This window comes from Chiloscyllium punctatum, chromosome 5 (genome assembly GCF_047496795.1).
Source record: "Chiloscyllium punctatum isolate Juve2018m chromosome 5, sChiPun1.3, whole genome shotgun sequence".
Taxonomy (NCBI): domain Eukaryota; kingdom Metazoa; phylum Chordata; class Chondrichthyes; order Orectolobiformes; family Hemiscylliidae; genus Chiloscyllium; species Chiloscyllium punctatum.
In genome coordinates this window covers 36,796,399-36,808,703 of record NC_092743.1, presented here as the reverse complement: position 1 = coordinate 36,808,703, position 12,305 = coordinate 36,796,399, and the positions used below count along the sequence as shown (strand labels likewise).

Genomic DNA, 12,305 nt, shown 5'->3' with positions numbered 1-12,305 from the left:
TTAGAGGGCATACGTTTAGGGTGAGAGGGAAAAGATATAAAAGAGACCTAAGGGCAACCTTTTCACACAGAGGCTGTTAAGTGTATGGAATGAGCTGCCAGATGAAGTGGTGGAGGCTGGTACAATTGCAACAGTTAATAGGCATTTGGATGGGTATACGAATAGGAAGGGTTTGGAGGGATATGGGCCGGGTGCTGGCAGGTGGGACTGGATTGGGTTGGGAAACTGGTCAGCATGGACGGGTTGGACTGAAGGGTCTGTTTCCATGCTATACATCTCTATGACTATGTGCAAGTTAGGTGGATTGGCCATGCCAAAAATTGCCCAAAGTATCCAGGGATGAGGAGGCTGGGTGCATTAGACATGGGAAATGCAGAGTTACAGAGATAGGATGAGCGGGATGCTCGTTGGGGCGGTGTGGATTTGATGGGTCAAATGGCCTGCTTCCAAACTGTAGGGATTCTACGATTCTAGAGAGATTGGGAAGGGGAAGGAAAGAAAAGGTGAGAAGGAAATCAAGAATGTATGCCCAATCAGGTGAAGGTCCAGGTGACAGCAGTGAAGCACAAGGACTGGGAAATTCATAGGATCCAAACTGAAGTGACACAGAATTTTCAAAGAGATTGTGCATTTCAGAAGTAAGGAAAAAACAGTTAAGGGGCTGGGGGGAATAATGGCCACAATCTTAGGTTATACAAGGCCTGAACATAGTTAATGTTTGGTGAATGAAATACTGCAGATGCCTGCAAATCTGACACAAAATATTATTTCCCTCCTAGAAAATAGTATATTTATGTTGTAAGGGTGAGAATGGGATAATGGTGATGTTACTAGACTCGTAATCCAGAGACTGAAGCTAAAACCCCACCTCCATAGTTGGGAGCATTTGAATTCAATAAAAGGAATCTGGAATGTAAAGCCTTTGTCAGCGACAGTGTCATGAAACTATTGTCAGATAAAATATATCACTACATTCTGGAAATCTGCCACCCTCACCTAGTCTGGCTTACATTTGATTCTTAAATGTCCTCTGTAACTGCCCAGGAAGCCACTCAATTCAATGGCCAATTAAAGGTAACAGCCACTATTTAACAAGACCCATAGCCTGTGAATGAATAAATTAACAAATAGACCTTGTGTGGTGTACATTGAATAGCTGAACTTGGGGAATCAGAATTGCTTCTTGCTGGATGGAGATCAGAAGGTATAACTCATAGGAATCTGGTAATGTCCATCAAGGTCACAGTCCTGAACGCCTCAATAGTTGAAAAAAGAACTGTCCACCTATTTGTCCCCCCAATTAAACTGAGATTTTAGTCTGTTTTTATTCCTCCAAGATTGCAGGGTTTCCATTTGCGATGAACAACAGAAAGGGGCAGAATGAATGAACCCATAGTTTCCTCCAACCCTTTGTTCATCTAAGAGATAGATATGGATAACAAACATAACCAAGAGGAACCTGGAATATGAATGCGTTTTAGCAAAGGAGGAAGATGTCGGATGGTTCTGGATGTGGACAAGTTAGATCCAATGGATAAAATCAACCAACTGTGAAGCAGCAAAGTACAAGGGGTACAGACTGGAGTATGAGGGAGCTAAATGAAGACCATACCTGGGGAGTGGCCAGAGTGGGAAAGCATAATCAAAGCTGGAAGGGAAGAATAGCTAAGCAGATTGATAATGGCCGAAATATGTTAAAAAACAAAATTATTGTTAGTTGGAAGTAACCCGGGAGAAGATTTTATTCTGGGACATAATTTGGAAAATGGGTAAGCAACTTTTTTTTCTCTTACCTGGCATAGTACAGTTTGTATGCTTGTGGGAGCAGATGCAGAGACATATACTCTATACATTAGCATGTGGGACAAAACTGTTCCCTTTTATGTCATGTATGTCACAGTGGATATTGCACTGCTTTCTTAGCTCACCTTTCCTGGAGTTTGCTGCCTCCCTTTTAAAACTCATAAATAAGACCCACATGGCTCCAATACCTGTTTGCCACATCCATGTCTGACTCTATCTTGTCCAGCCCTTTCATGATGCGATCAAACTGCTCTCCCTGATGATGCAGTACTTTGGCTGTGTCTTCCAAGCGTTGGTGAGAGCTGGAAGCCAAGTGAATAAGCTGTTTCCCCTTGGATGTGCGATCAGGGCTGGCCTCTACTTCCACCCCATCGGATGAAAGCAACTGTGCTTGCCAGAAGTGCTCGATGACGTTAAATACCACTGTCCGATTGGGCTGTAGCGAACTGAACCAGTGCTTCTCGTTGCCATTTACCAGCACGGTGAGTGAGCTGAATATGAAGCTGGATGCCTCCTTCTTGATGCTGGTGATGGCAGAGAGCTTGAAGCTGGTCAGCGTAAGCCCTTCCTTGTCAGATGTAAATGCCAATTGGCCCGGTGTGAGCGATAGTTTGCCATAAACCCATCGTTTCTCACTGTCAAGATAGTATGAACCAGGCCAGGAATGGATGCACAAGTCTTTATTCATCACAGCAGCTCTCCTACCTCCCAGGTGGTGTGTGTGTGTATGTTGATAAATAGATGGATACCTAGGGACACATTTGGCAAGTGAAGGAGAGAAGTTTAGTTTGGGTTCAGCAGAAGAAATCATAGATACCTTTAAAAAGGCAAAACATTTACAGCAGAAGCATGATAAAGAAGAATTGATTAAAACGATTACACAAATTCTCCCTTAAAAAATAATTTTATCGGGAATTTTTAGGGTGAGATTTTTTTGTAGCGCAGAAAGCAGTCTACTATAATTTAAATAATTAAATTTAATTGCTCCGATATCAGGTCATTTGTCAATTCAAAGAGGCCCACAAAATATATCAGCACCTTCTAGTAACCTGAGTGACCCATTTCTTGTGGGAGTTGGAAACCATTTACAATTACAAAAACAATTACAAATCAAACATTTTTAGAAACACCAAAAAACTAACTCAAACATTTTGTTAACTGCTTCACCTTTTCACAAAGTCTTTCAATGCTCTTCCCATCGAAATATTTCTAAAGAGGCCCAAGCTTTTTTGTACTGCCCATTTCAATGGCGGTTTCTAACAATCTTCAAGTTTCTCCAGCACCCAACCACTTAATCTAATTTCCTTCAACACAGTTGGTGCTTGTGTATTTCCTCTTCCCTTCAACCCATTATTAGTGATAGCGCACCGAGAACAGAATTACTTCCCAAAACCTCTCCACTTCCACTCAACTATTGAGATTCAAACTCTTTTAACCACCACTACAAGTAATTACTTCTTGGCTCTATGCCAATTTCTGTCTAATTTAGATGGTTAGACAGTGCACTACATAAATGTAGGAGGAGGCGAGGACTGCCGATGCTGGGGATCAAAGTCGAAACATGTGGCGCTGGGAAAGCACAACAGGTCAGGCAGCATCTGAGGAGCAGTAGAGTCGGCATTTCAGTCATAAGCACTTCATGAGGCATGTGGTAGGGGGAGGAGAAGGGGGTGCTGAGAGATAAACAGGAGGGTGGGGATGGGGGAGGAAGGTAACTGAGAAGGCAATTGGTAGATTCAGATGGGGGGGGTGATAGTGATAGGTCCAGGGTAGGGCAGAGCAGATAGGTGGGAAGAAAGATGGACAGGTAGGATAGTTCAAGAGACCGGTGTCGAGTTGGAGGGTTGGACCTGGGATGAGGTGAGGGAGGGGAGATAAGGAAACTAGTGAAGTCAACATTGATGCTGTGTGGTTGAAGGGCCCCAAAACAGATGATGAGGCGTTCTTCCTCCAGTCATCAGATGGCTTGGATTTGGTGGTAGAGACAGCCCAGGACTTGCATGTCCTTGGTGGAGTGGGAGGAGGAGTTGAATTGGTCAGCCACAGGACGGTGGGGTTGTTTGGCGCATACATCTCTGTTCCCTGAAACGTTTCACAAGTTGGAATAGGTTGTGTTTGTGAACTACTGCATTATCGAAGTATTTTATGGGTGAAAATATCCCACTTAAGCTCCTGTCTTACTAACCAACTTATTTATCTCACATATAAAATATTTGGTTTTAAACACATTGTCTCAGTTAAGTTCCTTCATACCTTGAAAACTTCATTAAATCTCTAAAAATCCTTCTCCTAACCCTTCCAATCATTTCTATTGCTCACCTCTGTTTTACAAGCAACAATTTCCTTTTTTTATTCATTCACAGGATGAATAAATTGGAGGTATAGTGGACAGCGAAGGTGGTTACCTCAGATTATAACAGGATCTTGATCAGGTAGGCCAATGGGCTGAGGAGTGGCAGATGGAGTTTAATTCAGATAAATGTGAGGTGTTGCAATATGGGAAAGCAAACCTTAGCAGGACTTATACACTTAATGGTAAGGTTCTAGGGAATGTTGCTGAACAAAGAGACCTTGAAGTGCAGGTTCTCAGGATAGTGAAGAAGGTGTTTTGTATGCTTTCCTTTATTGGGCAGAGTGTTGAGTACTGGAGTTGGGAAGTCATATTGCAGCTGTACAGTACATGGTTAGGCCACTGTTGGAATATTGCGGCAATTCTGGTCTCCTTCCTATCGGAAGGATGTTGTGAAACTTGAAAGGGTTCAGGAAAAATTTACAAGGATGTTGCCTGGGTTGGCAGATTTGAGCTATAGGGAGAGGTTGATTAGGCTGGGGCTGTTTTCCCTGGAGTGTCGGAGGCTGAGGGGTGACCTAATAGAGGTTTATAAAATCATGAAGGGCATGGATTGGGTAAATAGACAAAGTCATTTTCCCTGGGGTGGGAGAGTCCAGAACTAGAGGGCATAGGTTTAGGATGAGAGGGGAAAGGTATAAAAGAAAACTAAGGGACAACTTTTTCACACAGAGGGTGGTACACATATGGAATGAGCTGCCAGAGGATGTGGTGGAGGCTGGTACAATTGCAACATTTAAAAGGCATCTGGATGGGTACATGAATAGGAAGGGTTTGGAGGGATATGGGCTGGTTGCTGGCAAGTGGAACTAGATTAGTTTGGGATATCTGCTTGGCATAGATGAGTTGACCAAATGGTCTGTTTCCATGCTTGTATATCTCTATGACTCTATGAGGACATCACTGGCCATGCAGCATTTATTGCCCATCCCTAAATGCCCAGAGGGCACTTAAGAATCAATCACATTGGTTTGGCTCCAAAGTCACATGTAGTTCAGATGTGGTCCTGTGGCCAACCAATTGGACATGCTGTGGCAGGAGTAGAAACCTGACCGGAGGAATTTCAACAAGGTATTCCAGGAAAGATGGCCAAAACCTTGAGAGGGGGCACACACTGAAGGCCTTTGGAGAGGAACAAAGCATGAAGATTTTACAGTAATTTGCTCTGACTGTAAGCTCACAGGTCAGTATTTTGGACATCAGGATGATGATGGTGGAGGCCCAGAAGGGGAAAAATTACTGGTGAATGAGACTTCTTGGCTTGATTTATCTTGTGCACTTCAAAGTGTACATGCAGTGTGACCAATGTGCTCTTATTTAAGTAGATTTCTTTTCAAACTGTTCTTTTTCCCTGTGAGTTTGAAGAAGATCGAAGCAATACCTGGAAGGAGCCATTAAACATCATCATCCAGCATTGAACAGAGAAAGTTTGTGGATATACATGGTGCTTCATTATCACTGGACATCTCAAAGCACTTTACAATCAAACAATCTAGAACTTTCAAAGTTGTAGTCATAGTTGTAATGCAGGTAACGAAGAAGCAAGCCAGTTCCCATAAACTGATGACATGATGATCTTCTTTTGTGATTTGATCCAGGGATAAATATTGACCAGCACACCACTATTCTCTTTGAACAGGGTCATAGGAATTTTTACAACCACCAAGCAGGCAGATGGGCTTCTGTTTAGCATCTTATGCAAAAAACAAGACATCTGACAATATAGACCTTGCTGAGTGCTCGGAGGCTACAGGTTTTATTTTTATTCTCACCCGACAGTTGGACTTTGAACTGAAAACCCCGTGACCCGCAGGCAAGACCTCTAACAATTTCATCACGGCTCATAGTGTTTAAGTGTTAACCATAAACAAATAAATCAGTGAGAAATTAGCTTTACACATCATTTGTTTTATTTAACAATCCTCCTCACTAACACAGCTCTCTTAAAACTTTTTCCTCTGTTCCACTTCAATCCAGTAAGTCTGAACCTTTAATGAAAATTCCAGAAATCAGTTCACAAGGATTTAGCCTCTTATTCTCTCCTCTTTCTTTGGTACTGCAAATATGAAGTTAATTTGCTTATCTCAATACAGTTTCATACCTTTCTACCTCAGTAGCTCCCTGGCAATTACACTGATGTGGTCATGCACGTCTGCATACAGCACATACATTGTTATTGTTGAGATCCCTATAGAAACAGGAAATAGGAGCAAGAGTAGGCCATTCGAGCCCTTCACGCCTCTGCGACATTTAATATGGTCATGGCTCAACACCAAACTCATAAGAATAGAATCCCTACAGTGTGGAAACAGGCCCCTCAGCTCAGCCATCCCACACCGACCCTCTGAAGAATATCCCACCCAAACCCAAATCACCTACGTTTATCCCTGACTAATTCACCTAACCTTCACATCTTTGTATTATGGGTGGAAACCGGAGCACCCGGAGGAAAACCACACAGACATGGGGCGAATGTGCAAACTCCACAAAGACAGTCGCCAGAGGCTGGAATCAAACCCAGGTCCCTGGCGCTGTGAGGCAGCAGTGCTAACCACTGAGACACCAGGCCTCAGTATCCTGTTCCTCCTTTCTCCCCATATCATTTAATCCCTTTAGCCCCAACAACTATATTTAACTCCTTCCTGAGAATGTTCAATGTTTTGGCCTCAACCACTTTCTGTGTCAGAGATTTGCACAGATTCACCACTCTCTAGGTGAAAATATTCCTCTTTGTTTCAGTCCTAAATGGCCTACCACTTGTCTTTAAAGTATGACCCTTGGTTCCAGACTCTCGAGTTATAAAGAACATCCTTTCTGTATTTACCTTGCATTGTCCTCATATAATTTTACAGGTTTCTCTGAAATTCTCTCATTGTTCTGAACTCCAGCGAACATAATCTTAACCAATATGTAGATGGCCCTACTAGAGAAGGGGCAAAACTTGACCTCCTCTTGGGAAATAAGACAGAGCAAGTGAGTGAGGTACTAGTGGGGGTGCACTTTGGGACCGGTGACCATAATTCTAATAGTTTTAAAATAGTTAAGGAAAAGGATAGGCCTGGTCTACAAGTTGAAGTTCTAAATTGGGTAAGGCCGATGTTGATGGTATGAGACAGGAACTTTCAAAAGTTGGTTGGGGAAGGCTGTTTGGAGGTGGGATGCTTTAGAAACTGAGATAACAAGAATTCAGAGACAGCATGTTCCTGTTCGTGTGAAGGGTAAGGCTGGCAGGAAGAGAGAATACTGGATAAATAAAAATATTGAGGCTCTAGTCAAGAAGAAGGAGGAAGCACATGCCAGGTATAGACAGCTGGAATCAAGTGAATCCCTTGCGGAGTATTGGAGGTGTACATTTAAGAGGGAAATCAGGAGGGCAAAGAGGGTACATGAGAGAACTTTAGTAGATAGGGTTAAGGAGATTGTAAAGAGATTCCACAAGTATATGAAGGGCAAAAGAGAACGAATAAGGCCCCTTAAAATCAACAGGCCATCGATGTATGGAGTGAGATCTTAAACAAACAATTCAGCATTTACTGTGGAGAAAGACATGGAAGCTAGGGAACTCAGGAAAGTAAATAGTGATGTCTTAGAGTCATAGAGATGTACAGCATGGAAACACACCCTTCAGTCCAACTCGTCCATACCAACCAGATATCCCAACCCAATCTAGTCCCACCTGCCAGCACCCGGCCCATATCCCTCCAAACCCTTCCTATTCATATACCCATCCAGATGCCTTTTAAATGTTGCAATTGTACTAGCCTCCACCACTTCATATGGCAGCTCATTCCATACATGTACCCTCTGCATGAAAAAGTTGCCCCTTAGGTCTCTTTTATATCTTTCCCCTCTAACCTAAAACTATGCCCTCTAGTTCCAGACTCCTCCACCCCATTATATCCTATTTATTTAACCTATTCATGCCCCTCATGATAAACCTCTATAAAGTCACCCCTCAGCCTCCAATGCTCTAGGGAAAATAGCCCTAGCCTATTCAACCTCTCCCTATAGCTCAAATCCTCCAACCTTGGCAACATCCTTGTAAATCTTCTCTGAACCCTTTCAAGTTTCACAACATCCTTCCGATAGGAAGGAGACCAGAATTGCATGCAATATTCCAACAGTGGCCTAACCAATGCCCTGTACAGCCACAACATTACCTCCCAACTCCTGCACTCAATACTCTGACCAATAAAAGGAAAGCACACCAAACGCCTTCTTTACTATCCTATCTACCTGCGACTCCATTTTCAAGGTGCTATGAACCTGCACTCCAAGGTCTCTTTGTTCAGCAACACTCTCTAGGACCTTACCATTAAGCATAAAAGTCCTGCTAAGATTTGCTTCCCAAAATGCAGCACCTCACATTTATCCAAATTAAACTCCATCTGCTACTTCTCAGCCCATTGGATCAAAATCCTGTTTTAATCTGAGGTAACCTTCTTTGCTGCCCACTAAACCTCCAATTTTGGTGTCATCTGCAAGCTTACTAACTGTACCTCTTACGCTCCCATCCAAATCATTTATATAAAGTGATGAAAAGTAGTTGAACACAGTCCACATTGCAGAAGGTGCTGGAGGTAGATAATGTGAATTATTTAAGAAAGGTGGCAAGGAAAAGCCAGGGAACTACAGAAGTGAGTCTGATGTCACTAGTGGGTAAGTTGTTGGAAGGCATTCTGAGAGACATGAACTATATGCATTTGGAAAAAAAAGGACCAAATAAGGATAGTCAGCATGGCTTTGTGCATGGGAAATCATTTCACTAACTTGATGGAGGCTTTTGAAGAGGTGACCAAGAAGATAGATGAAGGCAGCGTGGCAGACATTGTCTACATGAACTTTAGCAAGGCCTTCGACAAAGTTTTGCATGGTAGATTGGTTGCTAAGGTTAGACCACACGAGATCCAGGGAGAGCTAGCTAATTAGATACAAAATTGGCTTGATGGTGAGAGACAGAGGGTATGGATAGGGGGTTGTTGTTCAGACTGGAGGCCTGTGACCAGTGGTGTGGCTCAAGGATTAATGCTGAGTCTACTGTTGTTCATCATTTAAGTAAATGATTTCCCCAATAGGAAGCATGGTTAGTAAGTTTGTGGATGACACCAAAATTAGTAGTAGAGTGGACAGCAAAGAAGGTGATCTAAGATTAATGATTCGGAGATGCCGGTGTTGGACTGGGGTGTACAAAGTTAAAAATCACAACACCAGGTTATAGTCCAACAGGTTTAATTGGAAGCACACTAGCTTTTGGAGTGACGCTCCTTCATCAGGTGACACAATCACCTGATGAGGGAGCGTCGCTCCAAAAGCTACTGTGCTTCCGATTAAACCTGTTGGACTATAACCTGGTGTTATGAGATTTTTAACTATCTAGATTACAATGGATCTTGACCAACTGGGTCACTGGACCAAAGAATGACAGATGGATTTTAATTTAGATAAATACGAGGTTGTTGCATTTTGGAAAGGCAAAGCAAAGCAGGAATTACACAGTTAATAGTAGGATCCAATGGATTTTATCAAACAGAGACACATAGGGGTGCAAGTCTATAGTTCCTTGAAAGTGGCATCACAGGTAGACAGGATGGTGACGAAGGCATTTGGCATACTTGCCTTCAATGGTCAGAGTACTGAGTGTTGGAGTTGAGACATCATGTTACAGCAGTGCAGGGCATTGGTCAGGCCACATTTGCAGTACTGCATACAATTCTGGTTACCTTGCTTTATTAAACTGGAAAGGTTCCATACAAGATTTACATGGATGTTACTGAGACTGGAGGGCTTAAATTATAAGGAGAGGAATGTTTTTTTTCTCCCTGGAGTGTAGAAGGTTAAGGGGTGACCTTATAGATCTTTATAATATCATGAGGGCATGGTGAATTACCAGTATCTTTTCCCCAGGGTCGGCGAGTCCAAAACCAGAGGGCATGAGTTTCGATTGAGAAAGGAAAGGTTTGAAAGGGAGCTGAGGGGAATCCTCTTCATGCAGAGGGAGGTGCATATATGGAATGAGCTGACAGAGGAAGTAATAGAGGAAAGTACAATTACAAGACTTAAAAGTTATTTGGCCAGGTACATGGATAAAAAAAAAGAGTTAGAGGGGTAAGGGCCAAATGCAGGCAAATGGAACTAGTTCAGTTTCAGAAACCTGGTCAGCATGAACGTTGGGCTTAAGGCTCTGTTTCCATGCTATATGACTCGATAATTGAATTCTGTATCTCTTCATACATCAGTCTTTTCATCCCAGGAATCAATCTGGTAAACCTTCATTGCACTCCCTCCACAGCCAGAGCATCCTTCTTCAGGCGAAGAGACTAGAACTGCACACAATACTCCAGGACTCACCAAGATTCGGTACAACAGTAGCAAGATATCCCTGCTCCTGGACTAAAACCCTTTTGCTATGAAGACCAACAGACCATTTGGCTGCTTCACCACCTGCAAGTTTACTGCAATTTCTTTGGAACTTCAGTCTGTAAGAGAACACTTCTTTGCAAGTAAAACTCCTTACATCTTTCAGTCTGCTACCCATCTCTGTTCGACTAACTTGTTTTATTTCCAACTAATTTTCGTTTCTATAATTCTTTGCACATTGTGCATTACATTGTTTGTTTTCTTCTGCATATTCCCAGGGGTTTTACTGTGGCGCTAGTTTTTTTTATTTTCCCTCTACTTTCGGGTGACTCATCTATGTCGCTCTTTTAATTTGCTCTATATCCAGCGTACTTCTATCACCATATTTCCTGCTTATTTTTTCTCTGTTTCCCATGTCAGGAGCTATTCTATTTTACTCTATCAGCCAGCAACCTTCTCCACTCCAAGCTACTAACGTCTCGCACTGCCGCAGGATTAATGTCTGGACATTCTTTCGGGCAATATGTACTTGGCCCTAGATCTGGTCACTCCTGCAGGATTTCTCTCATGAAATGATATTAACCTGTAAAGACTTAACTCAAGATATTTCTCTCCTGGGGGATTTACCTCCTGCAATATCGCCCTCAAATAACCTGCTTTCTCCTGCAAGATTTCTCCCGGGAGATTCCCTCTCACTCTGCAGAACCTGGGGTCCCTTCTCTCTGTGCCCCAAACACTCTTGCTCCCTCACAGGACTGTGGCCCGGAGGCCAGGCCCTCGCTGTCTGCAAATACTCACGCCGTTGCTTCTGTTCCCCAGTCTCAGGCCCTTTCCATCGCTCCGGGCAGCTAACCAAGAGCTCGCATCTCTCGCTAACTCCACTCAAGATCTGTCTCTCAGCAGAGCTCCACCTCCCGCCGGCCTTTCTCAAGCTGCCTCCTGAACGACACTGTCACTCACTGACCCCGCCCCTTCCCGTCTCCTGCCAATCATTCACTGACCCCGCCCTTCCCATCTCCAGCCAATCATTCACTGACCCCGCCCCTTCCCTTCTCCTGTCAATCATTCACTGACCCAGGCCCTTCCCATCGCGGACAACACCACAGACCACGCCCCTTCCCAGCTCCTGTCAATCACGTGCCGACCTCCGCCCCTTCCCAACGCGGACAACACCACAGACCACGCCCCTTCCCTTCTCCTGTCAATCATTCACTGACCCAGCCCCTTCCCATCGCGGACAACTGCACAGACCACACCCCTTCCTGTCTCCTGTCAATCACATACCGACCCCCGCCCCTTCCCATCTCCTTTCTGGATTAGTGGTGCTGGAAGAGCACAGCAGTTCAGGCAGCATCCAAATAGCTTCGAAATCGACGTTTCGGGCAAAAGCCCTTCATCAGGGATTTCGAAGCTATTTGGATGCTGCCTGAACTGCTGTGCTCTTCCAGCACCACTAATCCAGAATCTAGTTTCCAGCATCTGCAGTCATTGTTTTTACCTTCCCATCTCCTGTTAATCATTCACTGACCCCGCCCCTGCTCATCGCGGACAATACCACAGACCCTGATCCTTCCCATCGACAAAGTGCACCACAGGCCCTGCCCACCACCGAGATCCTGTCAATCATTCAGACCTCGCCCCATCCCATTCATTGCCACTCATTTACTGACCCCGCCCCTTCCTAGCTCTTGTCAATCAATCACCGGCTCTGCCCCTTCCCATCTCGGAACAATACAGGCTCCGCCCCCTCTCAGCTCTGGTCAATCATTTACCCACCTCCCGCCCACCCCCACAT

At 44.0% G+C, this 12,305-nt stretch overlaps 1 protein-coding gene across 5 annotated transcripts in view; it reads right to left on the bottom strand.

The window, feature by feature from the left end:
• snap47 (synaptosome associated protein 47) overlaps positions 1-12,103 on the bottom strand; it is a 61,867-nt gene extending 49,764 nt beyond the window's left edge. The window contains exons 1-2 of one of the 5 annotated variants that reach the window (XM_072570046.1): positions 12,009-12,103; positions 1,992-2,552 (exon numbers count right to left, since the gene is read on the bottom strand). In XM_072570046.1, coding sequence (XP_072426147.1) covers positions 1,992-2,552; positions 12,009-12,016 — 569 coding nt within the window. In that variant the 5' untranslated portion in view covers positions 12,017-12,103. Of the gene's footprint in view, positions 1-1,991; positions 2,553-2,970; positions 3,222-5,534; positions 5,797-11,308; positions 11,486-12,008 lie in introns of those variants that run through there. The other 4 variants (XM_072570047.1, XM_072570045.1, XM_072570048.1 and 1 more) reach the window with 4 other exon arrangements.
• Between the last annotated feature and the right edge of the window lie 202 nt (positions 12,104-12,305).